This window comes from Etheostoma spectabile, chromosome 16 (assembly GCF_008692095.1).
Source record: "Etheostoma spectabile isolate EspeVRDwgs_2016 chromosome 16, UIUC_Espe_1.0, whole genome shotgun sequence".
NCBI classification, from domain to species: domain Eukaryota; kingdom Metazoa; phylum Chordata; class Actinopteri; order Perciformes; family Percidae; genus Etheostoma; species Etheostoma spectabile.
Genome location: NC_045748.1, coordinates 10,831,782 through 10,857,160, shown reverse-complemented (window position 1 = coordinate 10,857,160; position 25,379 = coordinate 10,831,782). Strand labels below are relative to the sequence as shown.

The 25,379-nt window shown below is 40.3% G+C and overlaps 2 protein-coding genes across 2 annotated transcripts in view; one reads left to right on the top strand and one right to left on the bottom strand.

Moving 5' to 3' along the window:
- The first annotated feature begins 9,735 nt into the window (after positions 1-9,735).
- On the top strand, positions 9,736-15,225 carry LOC116704194 (proteinase-activated receptor 3). The gene is made up of 2 exons (XM_032539469.1): positions 9,736-9,984; positions 13,336-15,225. The coding sequence occupies exons 1-2, from the start codon at positions 9,918-9,920 to the stop codon at positions 14,409-14,411; spliced, it is 1,143 nt and encodes a 380-aa protein (XP_032395360.1). The 5' UTR covers positions 9,736-9,917; the 3' UTR covers positions 14,412-15,225.
- Positions 15,226-20,933: 5,708 nt separating this feature from the next.
- LOC116704192 (synaptic vesicle glycoprotein 2C) overlaps positions 20,934-25,379 on the bottom strand; it is a 34,178-nt gene continuing 29,732 nt past the window's right edge. The window contains exon 12 of the mRNA XM_032539466.1: positions 20,934-24,269. Coding sequence (XP_032395357.1) covers positions 24,086-24,269 — 184 coding nt within the window. The 3' untranslated portion in view covers positions 20,934-24,085. The remainder of the gene's footprint in view (positions 24,270-25,379) is intronic.

Genomic DNA, 25,379 nt, shown 5'->3' with positions numbered 1-25,379 from the left:
TCTGCTTTGCCCGCCCAGAGAATTTGGCCCACCTGTGAGAGAGAGAGAGAGACATCATGGCTTTCAAACAACTGGCTCTAGTGGCTGTAATTCTGCATCAAGGCTGAATTTTAGGAAAAAGACTTCAGATACAGTATTAGGGGACCACTAAGGTCTATATAAAAGAGACTTCAGATACAGTATAGGGACCATAAGGTCTATATAAAAGAGACTTCAGATACAGTATAGGGACCAACTAAAAGAGACTTCAGATACAGTATTAGGGACCACTAAGGTCTATATAAAGAGACTTCAGATACAGTTTAGGGGACAGTTAAGGTCTATATAAAGAGACTTCAGATACAGTATGGGGACCACTAAGGTCTATATAAAGAGACTTCAGATACAGTATAGGACCACTAAGGTCTATATAAAAGAGACTTCAGTATAAGTATTAGGGGACCACTAAGGTTACTAAAAGAGACTCAGATACAGTATGTGGACCACTAAGGTCATATAAAAGAGACTTCAGATACAGATTAGGGGACCACTAAGGTCTATAAAAAGAGACTCAGATACAGTATTAGGGGACCACTAAGGTCTAATAAAAGAGACTTCAGATACAGTATTAGGGACCACTAAGGTCTATATAAAAGAGACTTCAGATACAGTATTAGGGGACCACTAAGGTCATATAAAAGAGTACTTCAGATACAGTATTAGGGGACCACTAAGGTCTATATAAAAGAGACTCCAGATACAGTATTTGGGACCACTAAGGTCCATATAAAAGCATCCAAAGAGCACCATGTCATAGGACCTTTAATGGGTCACTGCCAGTGCAGTTTGTGAATATGAGAACTGAGTTGAAGTGGAGTGGTAAAGTTATTTTGTGGAACGGAAATCATGCACCGACGCACTTTCAGGGGGAGAACAGATTGTCCATAAACACATTATTTGTTGGACGTGAAACCCTGGAGATGCCAAAGTGCTTCCTGTTTGCAGCCGACGGACGGATGCATCACAATTACAGAGCCCGCGATAATTTGTAAAGATTATTTTTTCGTGGGCATTTCCCTTTATTTGATAGTGACAGTGGATAGACAGGAAATGAGGGAGAGAGATTGGGGGTGGCACACTCAGCCTACAGCTAGAGGTACCCTGATCCCGAGATATTTTTAGAACAGATTATCATTTTGGAGGATGAAGAGCACACTTCGTCTGACCCTTTGCGATGACTTTGGCATTGATCTTTTTCTTATCAAACCATTTCCCGGGAAAGTGTTGATATTAGACAGTTAGACAGTATATTAGACAGATATTAGATAGACCGTTAGCTGCCCTGTGCTTTTCCTTTTTTGTCTCCGTGCGGTTCAAATCGTTTGTTTTTGCTTTCTTGTGTAAACTAGATGTTCAGATAGACTTTCTCATGTGATAAATATTTACATATTTGCACATGGCAAGACAGTTCCCACTGCTTCTGGAAGATGTCGAGATTAAACAAGCTGAAGTTAAGTGAACATGTACATTCATGTGTAGTCTGAGCAGAGAAAGTGGGTTTGCAAAAAAGAAGGAAATGTTCTGCATATTTTTCTCTGAATTTCTGACAAAAGGGAGATGATAGGAGGGGGAAGGGGGGGGGGGGATTTGTGTGGGAGTCTGACTCATTCATCCTGAGCTCTATATCCTCTGGGATTCGATGTCTGAACTCACAGACGGCCAGACTGAAACCATTTCCTCACAAAACTATTTGTCACAAGGATCTGTTTCTTATTTTCAACACAGTTTGGTTCTGTAACTAGCTCATGATTACACTCAACTTCATCTGACAAATCAGATCCGGTCATGCTTATACAGGCCTTTAAGTTCTTCATTTCCACGGTTTGTTAATACTTCTTAAAGAAAAGTTTAAGATGAGAAGATTGATACCACTCTGCTTATGTAAGAATAGTATTCATCTTCTCAACTATCCCTTATCAAGAAAGTGACTCAGCAAGCTTCAAAACGTGGCAAACTTGCATTTTTGTTTGGTCATTTTGGGTGCAACAAACCATTTTTGCCATTTTGGGCACATCATCCACTTATCATCTCCTGTTAAGTCCCCTGACTTGTTAGCAAACAGAGAGCAACATCATCATTCATTTGGAGTCGTGTGTGTATCCACCTTATTAAAAGGTATGTCTAATATACACTCTCTTTTAGCTCCATTTATGGTCTCCACCTACTCCTGAGGGAAATATCTGCATCCTTAGCCTCTAAATCAGGGGGGACAAACATGCGGCCTGTGGGCTACAACAGGCCCACCAAAGGGTCCAATCAGAGACTCTGCAAAGTGTGAAAATTGCGGAGAAGTAAATAATTCCAATTCCACATGTATCACTTTAATCTCAGATAATATGAGAGTTCTTTTTCTGTACATTTGCAACTTTAATCTTAGAAATTCAGAGTTTTTTCCTTGGAATATTAACCCCATCTCCCGGGTCCATATCATTATTATTTTTTCCTACTGTCGTAGCAGAAGCAAACTGCGTTTGACAACTTCAAGCTGACAAGAAACTCCGTGGTAGATAAAGTTTGGGTTTTCTCTGGAGTGGTTCACTGATCCGGCTCACTTGAGAACACATTAAGGGTATGTGGGCCAAATGAGTTTGACACCCTGCTCTAAATCTTCCACTTTGTTCACCAGCTGGCCCCTGACTTTGCCTGTCAGATGTTTGGCGCTGAGCAGGTGGCGTACAGCAGGTTTATCGGAGCTTATCCTCTGCCTGATGCGAGTGGCGAGAGGGAACCAAAACAGTAAAGTTGCCATTAAAACAAAAAAAGAATAGAAAAACAGTATGAAGCTGCACAGAGCTGAGTCATCCATTGTTAATTTAGAAACACGGCTGAGAGCCCCTTGAAATTGAGCCAATAGAGCGAGAAAGCGCAGCTGGACACTTTAGAGGTCGTGTTGTTTCTGCAGTGTGCCGTTCTTGGGGCGTTCCTGAACTAACACGAGCGCTCATTCCTTCTCATATAGGAGGGAGGAGGCAGGATACAGACTGGGGGAGATTAGCTCGTCCAGAGCGAAGCCAGTGGCACAGTGCCAGCCCGGTTCAATTCCTGTTGTTTTCTGTATCCACTTTAGCACATTTTATCGTTCTCTGGGCATCGCCCAGTCAGGATGGGCTTTGAAATCAACAATAGGCTGTTTTAAACTGTGAAAAAGGAACAGAAACCCAAAAACAAAAACATGGAGGTGGACAATGTGGCAAGCACAGAGGATGTTATGCTGAGTTCTCAGTCAAAGTTTAACCCGGGTCAAATGTCCATATCTGAAATAAGGGTTTCTTTTTAGCCAAATTACCACAAAAAAATGGATTGGATTCCATACAACGCTCTTTGTAAATACTATTGATCCCTTTCATTCCTGACTAAAGTCATCTGTACGCTCCTCTGATCTTAACTATTAGTCAAAATAATTCCTAATTTCTACTTTTTTAACTCAAATATTAGGTATAATTCTATATAAATGAGGGTTATTGAACATGGATTCCAAAAAGTAGTGTAAAACTAGGGGTTTAAAACTAGGTGGTGTTAGTGAAAACTTATAAAATGTCTGAAAAAGGGACAAAAATGCCAAATCTTTATCGGTTTTTGACTGAGGACAACACAAGGAACTGAGAGAGAGAGAGAGAGAGAGAGATCCCTGAATCCACAAAATGTCGGCTAAACATACACTTTACTTTCTTTTAACACATGACAGAGAGAGAGAGAGAGAGAGAGAGAGAGAGAGAGAGAGAGAGAGAGAGGCATTCTGACTACACTCCCACAAATGGAAACTCAGATCTGAATCTACAGCTGTGAAAACCAAAAACCAGCAGTCAGTTAGATGCGTTACTATCTGCATGTGTGTGTACGCTTAGGACAGAACGAAAACTCTTCTGAAAGAGGAACGTTGTGTATTTTTGTTTATCAGACAGAGGAAAGTGCCTGGTATTAAACAGCCTGTAAAAAAAGATATGCAAACTGTGGCCCGACTAAAAAAAGTTAGCAATTTTTAAACTACTTCTTCAACAGCGTGTCTCCACATTCATCATGCACGGACCAAAATGTCTCTACTGAGAGATGGCGTTATCTATTTTAAATCTGTGTGAGTGCAGTCAGAGCAGCAAACCTACAGTCAAACGTGCTAAGTAGTATGTTTAATGCCATGTTTGTGGTCTGGCGTTAAAGTGTTAATGTGTTCTGTGTTTCTGCAGAACAGGAACTTGCTGGAACCAGTTTTTAAACAGAGTCAGGCCCGTTTAAACGGTAACTTAACCTTGTAACACTGTTCTGGTCAAAAAAGACAAATTTACACATTCCCTGTACCATAAATATGGCTTTTTTTTCATCAGATTGCCTCAAGACCTTGTGATATCCTTCACAGAAGGCATTTAAACACATACAATTCATTGGGACTACTTTCTTGAATTTTGAGGGATTTATTCATCTTGGTCACATTTGTTTGGTTTACGGTCAAAAGTGACCACTATGGGAAATGAATTGGAATGAGCATAATTTTCACCCAAGGAGATGGAAGACATCTCCATACACACACTCCTACATTGTGCCTGTGTGCCCTTTCTACACATGAATCATACTGACCACAAGAGAGCTTAGAGTAAATGATGGGAGCCCAGTGTGTTCTTGACCTAATGTACTTCTCCCCCAATGTGAACCACACCTGCCAAAATAAATCACTCTTCACATTCTCCTTCTACTCCTCCTCTTCACATGCCCTTCCCTCACATGGAACACACCTTTGCCAAAGCAGTTTAGTGGAGTGTGACAGGGATCGAGGCTCGGAGCTATGTTCTGGAGAGTGATGATGACATGACATGTTGTCACTTGTGCCACCAATGTTTGCACACACATGCACACACGCACACACACAACAACACACACCACACACACAGTTCTGTTGTCTGTTGCCACTGTGCCACCAATGTTTGCACACACAGGCACACAACGCACACACACACACACACGCACACACGCACACACCGCACACCACACACACACCCACACACACCAGTTCATGTTGTCATGTTGCCACTTGTGACACCAATGTTTGCACCAACATGCACACACGCACACACACAACACACACACCCACACACACACACACACACACACACACACACACACCACACACACACACACACACACACACACACACACACACAGTTCATGTTGTCATGTTGCCACTTGGTGCCACCAATGTTTGCACAACATGCATGCAGCACACGCAGAATACACACCCACACACACACACACCACACCACACCACACTCATGTCATGTTGCCACTTGTGAACCACCAATGTTCGCACACACTTGCATTCATGCACGCATAAAACACACACACACAGTTCTATTGCCACTTGTGCACCAATGTTTGCACACACATGCACGGACACACAACACACACACACAGAAACACCCATGCACACACCACACACACACACACACACACACAACACACACAAAACACACACACACACACACACACTTGTAGATGTTAATGTTCTTATAAAGGTTTTTACAATAAATGTTCTATTAAAAATATCATTTTTATTGGTATTTATGTCTGGTGAACAGTAATTTGAGGTGGGGGGGGGTAGCAATGAACAGTGTTTGTTACTTTTAATTCTTTCCTGCATAATAAATGAACATGAAATGAATGAGAGACATATTTAAACACAAAGTATTGTTAGGGAAATGAAAGTAGCAACACCATAGTGTAGAAATACCCCATTACAAGTACAATTCCTGCATTTATAATGTACAGAAAGTCTCAGTAGCAACAAGTACTCAGTGTAAAGAGCTTCAAAGAGGATATTTGGTGCAGGATATGTCCCTGTTTGCTTTTGAAATCATTCTGATGTCAGAAAAGAAGCACCTTTTACTGTCAAATGTGGCTTAAATTCACCACAGTGTTAAATGGTGTTGATAGAAATGCTGCAGAAAGCATGAAAGACAGGAGAGGAAAACATCCAAAGCGTCCCTCTGAGCCATCTGGGATTACCAGTCATTACAAATGGGTCTGAAGGGAGTGAATAGTACTTTTCACATGGCAAACTAAATACCGGGGCCACTATATTTTTGAAAGGCTGTAGTCTTAAAATGCACAAAAAGAGAAGGAATGCACCAGTCAATGAAGGGAAACGTTGCCCTCTTGTGGGGAAAACTGGAAGTTCTTTTTAACAATTCAAATTCAAAAAGCATGAATAGGGTTTTATCAAAAACCTTAGAGAGTTATCAGAGATTTAAGGAATTATTACAGAGACACAGTTATCTGTGTGTAGGTCTGACATACTCACCGTTAGGAGTTGTTTTAGTTTTTCTGGGTCAAAATTTCAAATTTATCCCTCATGTTGTCCTCGGGTCAAATTGACCCGTTTTCAGTTAATTGTTTTTTTTTGTCCGAAAAAAATGTGATAAAGTGCTGAAAATGTCAACATTAAAATCAAAAAACTTCGAAAAAACCCACCAAAAACATTAAAAAAGCACCCACAACATTTAAAAAGCAATAATAATAATAATAATAATAATAATAATAATAATAATAATAATGTTGAAAATAAAGTGACCAAAACATGTTTTTTTTCATAGTTGATGGGAAGACAACACAAGGGTTAAACGACAACAAGCTTTTGTCGCTTTTCCCGGTGATTTGTTTAATTTAATTTAATTAATTAAATTTTTTTACCACGTTCTTGAAGCGCTTTCCAACATTTTTGTCACTTTTGCCGACGTTTTGTCACTTTTCTGGAGTTTTTTGTTCTTGTTTTTGCAACATTTGTCACTTTTTTAAACGTTCCTTTATCAATTCTCTTCTTCAAATGTTAAAACATTGAGTAAAACACCCCCGTTCAATGAAAGATGTGAACTGATGATGATATTTTGACGTGTAAAGAGCAATGTACAAAACCATCCACGTTGTTATTTTTGACAATTTGGCTGAAAGAAACCCACATTTCTGATGTTGAAAAAAAAAAAAAAAACTGGGTCAAATTTGACCCGAGGACAACAGGAGGGTCAATGTCTTTTTATCAGTTATCTCAGTTTCTCCTTACACACGTCAATGTATTTCTCTTAGAAACTAGAAACTTGTTTCAAAGTGTGTAGCGTGGTAATGGAAAAAGAGAAACAGAATGCAGTTTTGTTGCATGCGATGACAGCTATACAGGAAACAGGTGTGCCTTCTTCCCATCGAAGGCGCTGAACAGGAAGGAAGGAGTTGCATCACGCCTGAGTCCGACATAGATGTGTGTATGTGATATGTGTGTATTTCACAGTTCATGAATCCTAACACTGTAATAATCTGATGTTGTAAAGTATGGGCAGGATCATATAATCATCACGATTCTGTCTGCTGCTTCTCAAACTCATCCATTTTGGTCCCTTTCGTAGAGATTAGTTTTTGTTGGTATTTGGGCCTTCACTGTGACAGCTTGGACACGTAAGGGGAGAGACGGGTGGGGGGGGGGGGGGGGGGGGGGGGGGGGGGGGGGGGGGGAGTGGCGAGCCCGTGGCCTCTACATCGAGGACTGAGCCTCTATGTATGGGCATGTGCTCTACCACTCAGCCACCCAGGCACCCAACCATTTAGATGAAATCAGATTGATTAGGGGTTAGGGTCTTCTTCTTTTACTGTATCTTGATTTGTTCGGTATTAATATGAAAAATCAAATCAAATAGAACATTGCTTTCATTTGTGTTCATGAATCAATGTTGCATTAACCCAGTATGGTAGTCAGGTCAAATTGACCCATTTCAAATTTTTACAAGAAGAAAAATGCTTTTTTTTTCCGGTCTGTATTTAGTTACTTAGCCACTGTTTATTGTGGTGGTTAAATGGTTTTATGTTTTTAAACTATATTATTGTTATTGATTGTTACTGTTGACTGGTACTGAGAGAGTGCAATAGGGCACACTGTATTTCATTGCTGTGGTACTTGTACTAAAGTGCACATGACAATAAATTTTGAACTTGAAAATCAACGGCCTTTCCTTATTTCCTGTGATAAACGTGTATTCCTCACTCAATTCAGAAAATTATTCTGGATATGACCACTTTTTCCAAGATAAGAGTGATCACATAGTGGATTTTAACCTTATGACAAAAAACGAATCCCACTTCCATTTTGAATTGTGTGCTAGTAGAGACTGATTGCATTCCCTAAATATGTACATTATGTTTTCTCAATTGTTTAAAATTGCATATTTGTAAATAGATTATGAAGTAAAATTTTATTTCAGAATTGTTTTTAAAACCCCAAATAAGTCACGGGTCAATTTGAACCGAGTGACGCGAGAGTGATGTCTTCATACAAGAGTAAAAAAAAAAAATTTACTGGCAAACTTTTTAATTGGTAACACATCACGTATGTGTCACATGGATGACTCTTGGACTATTCCTGCATCTGACAGTAAACTAACCCTCTCTGGCCGGCTTGGGTTCTGTTTGTGTTGATGGTGTGAAGGTAGACGCATTCATCTGTTCCCAGTTTGAGTCATCTCCATGATGCAATGGATGGGGGGGGGGTGTCAAACAGATGTCGGAAATGAAAACATCTCATCTTCCCACATCTGACAAACACATTAGATGAAAACAAGGTCATAGGTCACATCTGCGATCAGCTGGAGGTTAGTGTGTTGGTAAAAATGGTCCCTTTAAAAATAAAACACTTAAAATGATACTTGAAACTGTTCGTCCTGAAGGTTGCGACAGTATTCAAGCACATCGAGTTTTCTGTAATTATAAAAAGCAAGATTAAGAAGAAGAAGAAAAAAAAAAAGCAGAAAACCTGAAGTGGACAGCTGAATGGAAGTCTTTCTAAAAAAGGGGTCATGATCCAAAATAAGACCTATCTGCATGTTGAAATGATACAAAAATACAGGAACTGAAGACTGAGCAAAAGGGCATATGTTTGGACAAGCTTATCGTCTTCAGACAGACATTTCCTTGCCCACCCGCTGGCCCCTTTCCGTATATTACCTCACTCCACATCGCTCCAGGCATCAGAACAAAACGTTGCCCAGAGTTTCCAAAATTGCCACGAATTTCTATACATTTACTGTACAGTTAAAGATATGTAACATTTCTGCATTCAAATGTCTTGAAACACCTTTATTCTCACATCTGTCACGTAGGACATTTAACTACATGTCTCTTATTTCTAGAAAAATGGGTATTGTTTGATTTAAGTTTACCTACTCTGTGGAAGTGGTTTTTATTCAGTTCTATTTTTACATTCAGCTGATGTGGCTTTGTGTGTTTCATTCTTTTTTTTTGTCCCCTTCCCCATTTCTTATGTAATCCTTGGGTCTTTTTTTTTGGATCTTGTGTGTAAAACTTCTTGAAATGCTCAGCAGAAATACTTTTGGAAAAAGAAATGTCTTAAAAAGGACTAACCCTGTATGCCATGGAGATCCCTAGCAGCAAAAAAAAAAAAAAAGACATTGTGTACGTATTATACAGGGACTTTGTGGTTGGTATTACAGTCAAGCACCATGTGTTTCCAATGAAGTGAGTGAATACAGATGGGTTTGTAAAAACATTTTAGGGTGAAAGTTTAAGGAAGAAAAAGAGCCAATGAGCTTTGATGCATGGCATATACCCTGGCAAATATACACATACAAATCACTGACACCTTTTAATCCCATTGAACAAGAAGGGCAACAGAGAGACAACGAGTTGGTAAGTTCACACTGTGTGCATGTTAAAACAGAAACCAAAGACAACCCACATTCCCCGTGGTGGGCCCGGGAGGTGTCGTTGTAGCTCGAGCACACCAACAGAGGAGCAGCAAACAAAAGTGACACAGAGCAGCGATGAAATGCGGAGCTGAGCACGCAGCGAGCCCGAGAGAAGGGATTTTTCGAGAGCTGTTCAAGGATTAGAAGAAAATGGGGAAAGTGCTCTTTTTCTCCCTGGTTTTTGTCGTCTGTCTGAGTGGCACCCTTCAAAAGGAAGGTAAGAGACGCAGCTCAGAGATAGTTTAGGAACAAGCCTTTTACCATTCCCATTCTGCATCGCATTTCACTTCACAATCAACTTGTTCTGAAAGATTTCCCTTTCTTGGATTCTTGCAGTAATAATGTCAACTGTAAGGGGACATTTATGGTTCTCACTGGCGTGAATAAATGATCTTTGGTTGAGTTGATTTCTGAGTAAATTTGGAATCTGCAGCGGAGGAATGCAACTAAGTACATTTACACAAGTACTCTCACTAAAGTACATATTTATACTTGTGTTTTACTTAAGTTTTTTCATTCATTGCTATTTCCTACTCCTACTCCACTACTGTTTTCCCCCCCTGACAGCTTTAGTCCCTTTATATTTCACAGTGTTTCCTCCCACACCTGTCCAGTGGAAACCACGTATCTCCAGATGTGTTGATGTTGAATGTTTGTGTTAAACTGGAGGAACGAGTTGAGAAAATGATCCCGCTTCTTAACCCAGCTAACAATTTTTGGTTCCCAGAACGTTCTGAGAACGTTCGTTTTTGGTTGTGGGAACGTTCCCTGAAGGTTTGTTTTGGTTGTAGTTTGGTTGTCTGCTGGTTAATTGGAAGGTTTTCTTAACGTTCCGGGAACGTTCGTTTTTGGTTACAGAGAACGTTCTCGGAACGTTCGCCTAACGTTCTCTAAAAGTTACAACCTTTAGAGAACGTCAGGGGAACGTTCCCTTAACGTTGCAACCTTTAGCGAACGTTAGGGGAACGTTCCCTAAACGTTGCAACCTTTAGCGAACGTTAGGGGAACGTTCCATTAGCGTTGCAACACTCAGCGAACGTTACGGAACGGTCTCTTAACGTTAGGGGAACGTTCGCTGTAACCATAAACAAACGTTCCCAGAACGTTAAGAAAAGATTAGACTAGACACACAAAAGTTATATTAGTAGGAATGAATGAACAGGCATACTTGATGGCATTTCAAAACTTTAATATTCAAACAACTGAAAAAAATACAAAAAAGATAAGGATGTAGTGCAAGATGCATAAAGATATTTGTAAAGTGTGTGCAAAATAAGTCACAAAAAATATATAATATATATTAATAAAAAATTAAAAAGGGGCTCCATGGTTCCACGGCTCAGTCCTTCTCAGCTGGCCTATAAAGAAATAAACAAAAGTTAGACATGTAATACTAAGAATGAACACATTGACAAAATAATTTTTTTGATGAACTTTATTATGAACATAACGCAGAAGAACTTAAATTTACCGTCTGTGTGGGGCAAACTTCAGAACTTGCCCAATCAAATCCTCCGCTTCTGCAGCAGTCAGCGCAGGGAAGTTTTTCTGGCAGGCCGCTAGAGTAGAAGTCCAAATGAAGCAAAGTTATAAGTCAAATTAAAACCTCTTGTCAGCCAAGCTAAGCATAATACTAATGTGAACAATAAAATAAAACCTGCCTGTTATAACCCTGCATACAGCCAGGTCCTGGAAGGCTTTCTTTGTCTTTCTTCCCCGCAAGCTGTACTGTCTCAGCAGCATGTGGCGGATGGCATCACCTCCAGTACAACCACCGAGGGTCGACAGGAAAAGTTGCTGTAAAACATAGTAACTAATTATACATATAGTGCAGAGCTTGTACAATCTCATTTTGTAAGAGAAGTCAATTCAGTTAAGATATTAGATTTTATGCAATTATATAGTGTTCGTCTTAGGGCAGAACTATGGCCACTTAAATTCCAATTTTAAGCGAGATAAAGTTTTTAACCCTTTTGTTGTCTTCTCATCAAATATGAAAAAAAGGTTTTTAAATCAACGCTATTATTGCTTTTTTGTCACTTTTTCCAAGTCGTGGGTGCTTAATTAATGTTGTTTTTCAAAGTTATTTGATATTTCTAATGTTGACATTTTCAGTGCTTATTTCGAAGGCCCATTTTTTTGTGTTAAAAAAACTGAAAACATGTCAAATTTGACCCGAGGACATCATGAGGGTTATAAAACCCTTTTGGATTAGCTGGCACATGCATCGACACAAAGCCAGAAACAGGGCTGTTTTCTGAGATACGTGGTTCTCACAGGACAGCGTCACTACAAACATAAGATGGCCTTATAGAATATGATGCAATGCTGTAGATTAAACCCAACAGATTGTAAATGAGTTATAAATAGCACAGCCTTCAACATCTACAGCAGGAAATTGCAACAAAACGCATTAAGGATTATTAAACCAGTAGTTTTTATACTTTAAGTAGATACTATCTGATTACCATCATTTGCACGGCGGGGGCCGTCGTCACGGTTCCACCACGGTTATGACACGATATTGTTTGCCATAAAAGATTAGTGGTGCCATCTTTGGTTTGTGGTCAGACACAACTCAACACTTTGGATTTCATCTTTAACACTTGTGTGGTCTTCCCTTTATCTCAACATTTATGTTGCTTTTTACACAGTTTTTTTTAATGTCGTTTTTGTGTTTTGTATTTTTTTTTTTTCCTTCATTGATTTTGCCGCCTTTTCCCAACATTATTCACCCTTTATTTCGAATTCCTTTTATTTTGGATATTAAAAATGAAAACGGGTATTTTTAGCTATTTTCGAACATTTCAAACACAAAATGATTAACCAAGGAACTGAATCAATACATTAATTTAATAATAGTTCATAGTTAGTTTTTAATAGTTTAGGCTTAAGTGCGTAACTTTTTTACATTATGAACATCTCTTACATATAAGCCATCGCCAAATGAGTTAGTTAGAGAATAATTAAGACCGTCAGCTCCACACCACCTCTCTGTGTTTCTCAGTGTGACTCTGTTCACAAGGTTGTGGCGTCCGGTGACTTTCCTGTGCATAAACTCGAGTGAAGATAAGTACCTCTTCTAAAGAGTACATGTTTTTTTAATCCCGTGTCCTCCTTAGATAGTAGGATGACTCATTTTTACTCCTACCACCTAAAAATATGTCAATATTTTGTGAGTAACATAACTCGTGTAGGGTAGGAATTTGGCGTAAACTGCAAATAGTCTTAAAACGAAGGCCACATTTCCCCAGTAATGGACCTTTTGCTCGACTGATTTTCAATCCAGTCAGAGTGACTAAAGAGGAAATGACAGAGAGTTAAAGTTATGTTATACCTTAAAAGATTTGGGGCTTTTGAGAAAACATTTGGGGCTGTAGCCTCAAAAGCCCCCCCTTGCTTTGTCCCTGTTAATTGGTAAATACTAAGTACTAGAATATGTACTTAGTTGTATTCCACCACTGGACACAAAACATTCAAAATGTATTTTGATTTAAACATGTTGGAGAGTAATGAATCTAATGAACAACACTATTATTAACCCATGACTTCTTGTATTTTGTTTCAGAGAAAGGGAGAAGACAACTGCAGAGCAACAGCTCCGAGGTTTGGGTTGTTGTGCCCAGAACATTTTTAGGAGAGCACGTTATTCAGACCAAATCCTTTATTGTTCCAAATGGGACACAAGCTCCCATTTCATCCCAGTCCCCTCCAGCTCTGCAGTCTCTAAGCAACAGCACCGTCGGGTACCTACGCGGCGCCCTGAGCACCCGGGTCATCCCCGTTATTTACATGTTGGTTGTTGCTGTGGGGATCCCGGCCAACATCGCCATCTTGTGCACGGTGGGCTCTAAAATCCGAAAAGTGTCCTCCGCCATCCTCTACTGCAGCCTGGCTGTCTCCGACCTCTTTCTCCTCCTCTCCCTCTTCTTCAAGGCTCACTACCATTTCCATGGAAACCACTGGGTGCTCGGAGAGGCTGCCTGCCGGGTGGTCACGGCCTGTTTCTATGGCAACCTCTACTGCTCAGCCCAGACGCTGGCCTGCATCAGCATCAAGCGCTACCTGGCTGTGGCGCACCCGTTCATGTACAAAGGTCTCCCCAAGAGGATGTTCACCGCCTGGGTCAGCGTGGTGGTTTGGGGGGTGTTCGGTGCCGCCGTCATCCCGGAGCTCCTGGTCCAGCAGAGCTATTGGATCCCAGAGGTGGACCGCATCACCTGCCACGACGTCATGCCTCTTTCCTCTGAGACCGACATCTTTCTGCTCTACTACAACCTGTTTCTGACCGTCTTCGGCCTCCTGCTGCCGCTGGTGGTCACGGTCGTGTGCTACGCCCGAATCGTGCACGAACTGAAGCGATCGCACCAAGACTGGGCGATGTACATCAAGGCCAGCTCGCTGGTGTTTGTCATCTTCCTCGTGTGTTTTTCCCCCGCTGGAGTCCTGCACTTCCTCCATTACGTGCAACTGTTTGTGGACAGAACAGAGAGTTTGTACGTGCACTTTAAAGTGGCGGTGTGTTTGTACTGCCTCCATGCCTGTCTGGACCCCTTCCTGTTTCTTCTCATGTCCAAGTCTGCAGGCTCTTCATTTAACTTCAGGGCCTTTAAAAAAGGGAAAACCCTGAGCTTATCTGTCTAAGAGAGACCTATCGGTTACAAAAAAAATGCATTTGAATTTGATTTTCCTAGCAGAAGCTAATTTTTCTCTGTGGCTGGAATCCAGATAGAAAGCAAAAAAGGGTCTCGACTGCATTAATGATAAACAAGCAAACGCAGACTCCCCATTGCACTAAATGTCTGACATGCAAGTAGATTACATTTATTATAAATACAGTTGAGTCTGTGTCAGAGATACAGAACAAGAAGAAAGATAGTTAACATGTTATGTATGTTGCAAAGAAACTCCTGCACACTGTCTAACTTGCGAAAAGTCTTTTAAGAAGTTGAATGAATTTAATAGTAGGCAACGTTTTGGTACTAGACCATCACGTGGCCTTCTTGTGATGTGCAAAGCATTTTTCTGTACTGAATGTTCATTGTGTAAAAATGAAAAGAAAGTATGCATTTTATATATATGATACGCATTATACTTAGATTTTATTTTTTAAACCTCAGTCTGTGTTGCTTTTCATATTCTAATATTTGAGTTTAGAGGAAGTCATTTAGTCATATTTTAGATATCTTCCTTGGCGTAAAATTAATATCTAATAGGTATTAACATGAAACAGACTGACTCTGGAAAATAATTTGTCCATGCCTTTTTGTATTTCTGTCATCACGTATGGAGATAAACTATGCCTGAGCCGTGTTGTGAGGTAGCGGTATTTCCTGCCTGGCCTGCACAGGAAGTAGGATGACACACCAGACTTATTCAGAACTGGAAAAAAAAATGTAAGAGGAAGTGATTTGTATCTGTCTGGAAACAAATATAAAGTCTGTGGCTAAAATCTAAATATGTATAGTATGTATCTTCAACCAGTTTTTAACCCTACTAAGGTGTTTTATATGCCACTGCATCATTTTTTCTCCACTGGAAGGGAGAGAGCCAATTCTTTTATTTACCATTGCAGTGTTGAAGAAGAATTGAGGTACAAATTACAGTAAAGATATTATTTTGTACATTTCAACTGGTTTTCCACTTCATAAACACTTGAATCCATTTTATATGAAAGTGAAAGTTGTTAGGTTATCCAGTTTTTACTGAGAGCATGGAGAACTTTAATCAAAAAGCCTCAATTAGGCAGATTTAGTTGAAAAGCCTGCACACTAAAACACAAAGCCTAAAAAAACAAAAGCATAAAGAATATTGAAGTGAATGCCCACCAAGCTAGCTAGGTTAGCCAGCTCAACCACCTGGACTCACCTGGACTCACGTGTGCCGTTTCCTCCTCCTCGATGATGTTGGAAATTCAGAAATACGCAAGTTGAAATTGATGCAAAATCTCAACGCAGGGCTTTTGCAAACGCAGCATTGGAAATTTTTAGTTTTTGTTGTTTGACCCCACAAGTGAAACCGCATACACATACATATTTCAACACAAACCCTCCTAGGTGGCATACCTTGGGCAGGGTTCAAACCCGCGTCTCAGCATTGGGAGGACTGGTGTCCTTATCCACTGGAGCATCTTCGAAGTCAAGTGACGCAAGGAACCAGAGAGAGTAAGAAGATCAGTGAAGCTGCAGAAACTTCAACTTAACCATCCTGCAAACAAAGTTAACGAAATTAACACACTGAAACACGTTCACGGTAACCAACTGACAAAGTCAGATTCTTCCCTGTAATAATCGGCCTGTCAGTCAAAGTCTAGAGAACTCAGCTAGAAGGGAAACAGTTCCATAGTCAGAAAGTTGTGGGTTCAAACCTGTCTTGTAGGTTTTTTTTCCTTCTGTGACCACTTGCTGTAATAAACCTTGATCATGCAGAGAATCCATGAAAACCCTTTATGGAAAAGCTAAGACTGGTTAAAATCAAAAGGCATAAAAACATTAAACAGAGGAGATAACCAATCAAAACCCTCTAATACACCCGTCAAACCTGCTATGAATTCCAATAACTGTGAAGCCGACCTTTGAATTTGGACCCTGAGTTAGAGATCAACTATCAGTGTCTTGAGAGGTCACTTGGTAGAGGAACAGTTTCACTGTCAGAAGGTTGTGAGTTCAATTAGCTCTCTTTTACCGTTTGTTTTTGTTTCCCTTCGGTCAACCCTCAGTTTTCAGGGTTTTCTCACCATGACGAGCCTGTCTTGATTGAGCTTAACGAGTTTTAACCTGTTTAATGAAGTCTAGTGAAATGACTCACATCGCAGGTGAAATGTATCAGAGCTGCAGAGAGGCTTTTCACAATAAGAAACATCTCTGTGGGCTGACAAAATAAAAACACAAACAGCAACAGATTAGAACTCACAACCCTCAGATTGTGGATCAGTTTCTCTTCCGGCTGAGCTCTCTTCCGTGTTGGGTTATCTTCCTTTTTCAACTGATGTGAAAATGTAAGGTGGTGATCCACATTTTACGAGCTTCACAACAGGTCTAGGGTTAATTAACGGATAGATAAATAAATGCAGCACTATGGGAGTGTGGAACAAACAAGACGGAGAAGTTACATCCAGTTGAGTCTGTTTACTCTCAATCTTATCCACAGCCAACAGCTTCAGGTTACACCTTTAGTATCAACAACCACAAACAGTCTACTATCGTCTGGAATAGTGTCCCAGAAAACGCCCTCTTTTCCCAGAGAGCTCAATACTTAAAGGTGCCGCAGTCTCCAGGAAATGTCTCTATATTGTGGGTCACCACAGTATGATGTATATGGATAGATATAGATATGTTTTAATTGGTTCTTTCCTCCATTTAAATGTTCTTCTTTTTTAAACTTTTTCTAAGATTTTAATTTGAGCCGATGCTACCTTTCCTATTCAGGATGTGGATTATGTGCACGGTGAAAGGGTTTTTAAGTGGTAACAGAAGGAAAAAAACAACCTTCAGAGGAATTTCTCGACTAGACATCAGGACCATAAAGTGAGGCGAGTCTCACAGAGACCGTGTCACTGCTTCTCTGCATGTTGAGGGTTGACAGGAAGAAAACACAAAATGCACAAGAGGGATTTTGAAATCATCTCTCTAACAGCTAAACTCTTAGGATTCCAAGAGTTAATTAGTGTAATCCTGATTCAGTGTAAACCTGATTCAGTGTGAAACTGATTCAGTGTGAACCTGATTCAGTGTGAACGTAATTCCGTGTGAACGGGATTCAGTGTGAACCTGATTCAGTGTGAACCGTGATTCAGTGTGAACGTGATTCAGTGTGAACGTGATTCAGTGTGAACGTGATTCAGTGTGAACGTGATTCAGTGTGAACGTGTTTCAGTGTGAACGTGATTCAGTGTGAACGTGTTTCAGTGTGAACGTGATTCAGTGTGAACGTGATTCCGTGTGAACGTGATTCCGTGTGAACGTGATTCCGTGTGAACGTGATTCCGTGTGAACGTGATTCAGTGTGAACGTGATTCTGTGTGAATGTGATTCAGTGTGAACGTGTTTCAGTGTGAACCTGATTCAGTGTGAATCTGATTCAGTGTGAACGTGATTCAGTGTGAACGTGATTCAGTGTGAACGTGTTTCAGTGTTAACGTGTTTCCGTGTGAACGTGTTTCTCTTCTGGTTGATGAAGGTGAAGTTTCTGCAGCTTGAGACTGATCTTCTTACTCTCTGGTTCTGTGTGTTGCTTAAATTTGGGGAGGAAGCATGTGAATGTTCCGGCCAGTAGTTATCTCTCGTTGATCTGGGGGGCGGAGCTTCTAAAGTCGGGGTTGCATTTGTTTGGCAGTTCTAATATCAACCATCTATGCACAGCATCACTTCCTGCCACCTTTAAATTGTTCCTTAAATGGCCTTCACTTTTCAAGTAAGATGCAAATTAAAAGGCTTTATTTACCTTTCCTGAGCTCAGGTCAAAGGAGTTGCTGCTGGACCATTCTGTTGATGTATGTTTTGATGATTTATACTTTTATGGGGGGATGGAAGGATGGCCGTATTGATGATTATGCTTGTTCATTGATGCAACGCCGCTGAGTCGTTATTTGGTAACGGTGTACTCCGTGCTGCAAAGGTAATTACCCTTTAGGGACAAACAAAGTGGAAATGTAATTTTGAATGTTGATGTTTATAAGAGGGATTTAAATTTAAATTACAAAAAACTAAAAGTGAGACTTTTGAAAGACCCAATCTTCCTCTCGCCCATTAGAGGTTGGATTGATGTGCAATAAAACTGTAGCTCTCCACTTGTAGCCACAGTTCAGTGAAATTGGTCCCTGCGGTTGGAACGGGCCAGAACCACCACTGATGTCTAATAAATCTTAAATCTCCACTTGTAGCCACTGTTCAGTGAAAGTAAATTATTCTCGCTTTAATATAACTGGCCCCTCGGAAATACCAGCCGACCCTATTGGTCCCTGTGGTTGGAATGGGCCAGAACCACCACTGATGTCTAATAAATCCTAAATCTTGGTGACATTTCCTTTCAAATGTTCAAATAAGGTAAAGTCCGCACAACAGGGAAATATTTAATAGTGCAGATTAAGGCCCATGTTTCCGCCCAAATTTGGGGCTTAAACAAAATGTGTTAAAAATGTTGTTTTGACTTTTTTTTTATCCTGCACCGGCAACTACATGAATGTGCACAACGTTGACTTTTTTAAACACATTTTTCTACCAACGGCCTCAAAACAAACACGAACACTTAGGCGGGAGCAATCGGAAAGTTCACGTAAACTACAAAACAAGGCTCCATGACAGTCCTGTGTAACTGTAAGGAGCCTGTCTTGGTTAATTTAGAATGCATGGTTCCCTCTGCTCGTTTAATTGAATGCAGCCATTTTTAAACATAATGAAGAAAAGGCCCTCAGCGGTTCAAATGGAACTCTTTATTCAATACAGAGACACCAGAGGAATCCACCTTCACACTGCATTCACTTGAGCCTTTTCTTATCAAAATAAATCATATCCATGACAGGTAATAGTTTCAACACACCCCTCCACGTCTTGTTTGACAGCAGAAGTTTTCACATCTGAAAAGTCACAACTTCCCAAATGCAGATTTGACTACCCCTGCTGGATAACACTGTGTAGTACATACAGTTATCTCACCACTAGCATGCCCTTTCACAACGACCTAGAACTCAGTATAATGAACACCTGTTCACAACAAATATCTGACAATGCACAAGAATGATACATTCACCTTTGACCCGGGAATCTTTGTCCCCCCCCCCGCGCAGAGGAACAGCGAAGACACCGAAATGGGGAAAAGCGCACACACACAACAGGAGGACTTCAGTAACAAACATGCAGGATTTCGTTTTGAGTTTGTTCAGGGTGGAGGAAGGCGATGCAGACGAGCAGACGGACGGAGATAAAGCATCAAACATCAGGAAACCAGATGTTGAAATGGTTGCATTTTGGTCAAAATATGTAATAAAAAGAAATATCTGCATGTAAGAGGTTGTTTACTGCACAAAGTTACTTTCCAGAGAAAGAAAAGTTACAGCAGAACATCTCATAGACACTAAATATCATCAAACTGATGAAAAAATCATGATACGGTATACTCTACTTTTGTGTTATTTGACCTTTTTGTATGATTAAACAACCCATTAGTATGACATGTTACTGTACATGTTTTAATTTTTCAGATTACTTAATGCATTTTTACACCGTAGCAGCAAGAGTTCCTTTGATTAAAGGTTTTAAAGGGTCTGTTCACCCAAATCAAAGAAAACATATTTTCTTATTTAGACTAACTACTACCAGATTAAACTACTGCCATGCAGGTAGTTTTATACCTTATTTTAATGAAATGCGAATGACGTTTTGTTAACATGAATTACATTTCAGAACCAATGTGTCCTAACAGAAACAACTTCCCAGACCTCATTCTTATCAGTTTTAACTGGATCTACTTTCTACAGATGTGGTGGCGTAAGGTGATTATGACAACAATGCATTTTAACCCTCCTGGTGTCTTCGGGTCAAATTTGACCCCTTTCCAAAAAGTTTCTATATCAGAAATTTAGGTTTCTTTCAAACTCATTTTCCAAAAAAGTAACACAGATGGTTCCCACAAGTTAAATAAATAATCAGTTCACTACTTTCATTGAATTGGGTGTTTCTTGTCAATTTGATAGCTTTTGTGAAAAAACAATAGATAAAAAAACTTTTTTTTAAAATAGTGTAAAAAAAAAAAGAAGAAAAATGTTCAAATAATGACTAAAATGTGAAACATGTAAAAAAAAAAAAAAAAAAAGCGACAACTGTAAAAAATGAATAAAGAAAAAGATTTAAAAATTTGAGGAAAAACCCACGAAAATTTCAAAAGGCTCAGTATAAGTCGACAAACATCGAAAAAGTGACAAAATCATCTTTGGAAAGACCCAAAAGGGTCAAAAAAGACGATCATAACGTTAAAAGGTTTTTCATTTTAAATTTCCAGGTTGGTGGGAAGACAACACAAGGGTTAAAAATGTAACAATTTAAAAAGCCTTTCTTTAAATGACCATTTCTTAAATCTTAACATTAAATATAGATGGGCAGCAACCCACCATCTACACCCTGAATAAAGGCTTTAAAAATGTTTGCTAGAAGAGTGCCTTGGAGCTTTTAATCTCTTTTGAACATTTGTGTTCCCCTTCCAAAATAGCACCATCATCACTTCTGAGCACTCCAGACTTTCAGACTTTCCTATGGAGTTACTATTTTATTGGAGAAAGTATAGAGCTGTCACAGAGAAAGCTATCAGAACCACGGATAGCGCTCTGACTTCAAAGTGAAAATAAGCATCGGGGCCAGAGAGCAGAGGAGCTGTCTGTTTCACCGAGGTGCTGACATGGCCGCTGACCTTAACAAAAGACTGTTTTACCCTTGCAATAACCTCCAAAATGCACTTATTAAAAGTTCTTTAAACAATAAATCTCTTGCAGGGGCCCGTTCTGCACTCAACACCTTGTTGGAGGACCCGCCTTCTACTAGCCCCTGTGAAGCCACACTGCCTGCACGGTCTATATTTACGCCCCTGTGTACTGCAATAGAGGAACACAATGGAAATGGAATGGATGACATTGTTGATCCTCTGACTTTTCCTCTAGTGCCACCATGAGGTTTACATTTCTGGTTTTCAGTGAAATATCTCAACAAATACTGGATGGATTGCTGAGGAATGTTCTACAGACAGTTATATTTTTCCCCAGAGGATGCGTCCTACCATGAGGTCCACGTGTACTATCTGCATGGCTAGTAATTACGTTTCTTTGGAATTTGGGTGAACTGATTCTTTAAGCATGGCTTTTAATTTCACTTTATCATGTGGTTCAAATCCTCTTCCCACTTCATTTTCTACATATAAGATGGCCACTGGATCTTAAAAAGGTTTGTCTGGACACACACACACACACACACACACAAACACACACACTCATACACAGACATCCACACAGCAGTGTCAAGAGATAGGAGACCAAAAACAAGCAGGACAGAGCAGCAAAGGCTTCCAGCATAGGTTTGGAAGGAGCGACAAACTCAATGGAGAGAGAGAGGCACGACATTTAAGAAAGGCCTTTGTGTTTTGGAGGGAGCAGCAGCAAGGCAGGAGGAGATAAACAGCAAAGAGGACAAGACCAGATCAGAGACACTATGAGGAAACCAAAGACGGTGAGACAAAAAATTAAACAAGGAGAAGAGCAGATTATAACAGCAGAGTATGAATTCTTCTTGGCAAATTTGGGATTGCAACAGAGAGCAAAGCCCTTCGTAGTGGGCTCGGCGCGACGAGACGAACACGACACAGACACGAGAGAGGGAGAGAGGAAGCATTCTGACAAAAAAAAGTTTCCAATCTCAAAAGTCTCTTACTGTAAAAAGCAGAAAATGTAAACTTCTTTTCACTTTAGAAATGTAGCTGCTGAAGTTGCCGGTTTTGACTAAAACTACTATATCGTTATTGATTTTTCTTTTTTAGTTATGGCCTTGTCATTCTTGCAAATTGCAGCAAAAGGCTTGAACGTCGTCAACCGTGTGTAGTGAAATACTGATCACAGGTTTCAGAAACAGAGCAGGTCAAAAAGCACCTTCGATAGCTTGCCCCCAAATATAAAAAGCACACTGATGGAGCAATAAATGACATATAAATACATATGACATCAATACATAAAGCATAGTCACTTAAACAACCATCACAAACTTTGTACTTCAAGGAATAGATTGACATTTTGTTAAACTTTACACATTTAATAGCTTTCTTGCTGAGAGTTAGATGAGAAGATGTATAACATTCTCATGTCTGAACTGTATGAACCTGTTAGCATAGCATAGCATAAAGACTGGAGGCAGAGGTAAAAGAAGCTAGCCTAGCTCTGCACCAGACCAGGAAATAGTCGGGCCCCAAGCCACCTTTAAAGGGGCGCTATGCGGTTTTCTCGCATTTTGCACAGATTTTTCTATAGAGCTCCCCCTACAGCTTGGGAATAGACATTTGGCAGCTTCTACAGTACGTTTACCGGTGTCTGAGTCCTCGCTCGGTCAGTCTGCCGTTTCCTCTTTCTCTTTTCCTCCGAAAACGCTTTCCTAACTTTCTGCTTCTTTTTTTCCAGCTCAGCCATGACGTTAGTTGAAAAAACTCCATCGCTACATTGTTAGCCGGTTCCTGAATGGGGGCGTGTATGTGTGCAGCACCATGAAGTAATTTGTTACATTGCGAGACCTGATACCACGCGGTACTCCCTGATGCTGAGGCCGGCGGCCCGCCGGCTGAACGTTGCGAGGGTTTTTCCGCTCACAGGTGCTAGGGGGGAGCGAGACAAAGATTGAAAAAAAAAAAAAATTAAGCAAAAAAAAAAAAGCATAGTTTTTTTTTACATGTCTTTTTTTATGTAAAGGCTTAAACTAACAATATGAGCTTTAGAGGTGCTGGTAGGCCGTTTGGGACAGAGCCAGGCTAGCTGTTTGCTCTTGCGTTCATTCTTTAAAGTTACAATCTCAAAGATCTCTTTGGTGGCAAAGGTTAATCGAGAGACTGGGGGGAAAAAACAGTACACCGCTTCACGTACAATTGAGTTGAAGAGCGAGTCTGTTGAGATAGCGCCGCCTGCCTTCTCTGGTAGACCAACCACCGCTAGGTGATGAAAGTCACTTACTTACTGTGCGCGAGGACAACAGTAGGGTAAAATGAAAATTGTTGAGGTTATTACTTTAAGCTAAGCAGCTGCTGGTGTTAGCTTTGAGTAAGCTCTGTTCCCAAAATGTCAAAGTATTCCTTTAATCTGAGCCAGATTGAGCAGGGTACATAAGGGGAAGGTTGTCGGGAGTCCAGGCCTTTTGCAGCATTGACACGAGCATTTGAGGATTGCATGTGTGAAACAGCCAATGAGCTGCTGATATACAGAGTTTCATCTCCTCTTGTTTCTGAACAGTAGCCTTTGAATTTCTGAAAGAATGCCCAGGGCTTTGGCAACCAGCCACTGACACTTGGCAAAAGACTAAGCTTTGCCTCTTTATATCTACAGCTCATTGTTAAGTCAAACTGCATTTCATTAGGCTTTGTTATTTACCAGGTATTCTACTCAGACATTACAGAATAACAATCACGTGTCCTTTGCATGTTTGAGAACACAATTAACGTTATTAATCAAATAATAAATACAGGAAGGATGACAGCAATGGTCGTTGCAGTGATATTCAAATCAACCCTGGTCCGTAAATGAATGGGTTATTCTGTAAACTGAGTGAAGACCTGGTAGACCGCACACTGTTCCGTGTCGAGGTTTACATGAGGACATTGGCCCGTGTGTCTGGCAGTCGGAGCCCCACCAGCCCGCCGCCAACCAACACAGCCGATGCCATCAGGATGGGGATGGCCTTGGTGATGCCAACCAGTGAGCCAAAGATCAGGTTGCCCAGCACCGCTGCCAGCTTACACATGGCGTTACAGAAGCCAAAGCCGGTGCCCCTGAAAACAAGGAGACAAGGAAGACACCGAGGAGAGAGTCAGGACCTGAACACGTTACTATGCTGCAGTGTTGCAGTCGGGATCACCTAAACCGAGACCAAGTTATCGCAGAGACCAGCGTGTATCAAGACCAGATTTGTGTTAAACAGGCAGTTGTCTATATCCTCCAAGGTCCACTTCCGGGAGAAAATTCTTGCATGCTCTTACTGGATGAGCTTATGTTTATGTAAGGTATTAACAGACCAACTCAAATACATTTTTTTCTGAATGCAATCCCTGAAAATAATTAATACCACATTGTATCTGAAGTCTCTTTTATATAGACCTTAGTGGTCCCTAATACTGTATCTGAAGTCTCTTTTATATAGGCCTTAGTGGTCCCTAATACTGTATCTGAACTCTCTTTTATATAGACCTTAGTGGTCCCTAATATTGTATCTGAAGTCTCTTTTATATAGACCTTAGTGGTCCCTAATACTGTATCTGAAGTCTCTTTTATAGGCCTTAGTGGTCCCTAATACTGTATCTGAAGTCTCTTTTATATAGACCTTAGTGGTCTCCTAATATTGTATCTGAAGTCTCTTTTATATAACCTTAGTGGTCCCTAATCTGTATCTGAAGTCTCTTTTATATAGACCTTAGTGTTCCCTAATACTGTATCTGAAGTCTCTTTTATATAGACCTTAGTTCTCCTAATATGTATCTGAAGTCTCTTTTATATAGACCTTAGTGGTCCCCTAATACTGTACTTGAAGTCTCTTTTATATAGACCTTAGTGTTCCCCTAATACTGTATCTAGTCTCTTTTATATAGACCTTAGTGGTCTCCTAATACTGTACTGAATCTCTTTTATATAGACTTAGTGGTCCCCTAATACTGTATCTGAAGTCTCTTTCCTAAAATTCAGCCTTGGTTATTACATGCACTAGAGCCAGTCCCACAATGCTTTGCTTGTTTGCAAGACATGATGTCTCTCTCTTTCTCATGGGGGGCCAAATTCTCTGGGCGGGCAAACCAGAGAAAGGGGAAGTAACCTTGCCCCTTATGACCTCATAAGGAACAGATTCCAGATCGGTCCATCTGAGCTTTCATTTTCTCAAAGGCAGAGCA

Coding starts and splice junctions, on each gene's coding strand:
- LOC116704194 (XM_032539469.1), top strand. CDS start 9,918: ATGGGGAAAGTGCTCTTTTTCTCCCTGGTTTTTGTCGTCTGTCTGAGT. Junction 9,985..13,335: donor TGGCACCCTTCAAAAGGAAG/GTAAGAGACGCA, acceptor ATTTTGTTTCAG/AGAAAGGGAGAAGACAACTG.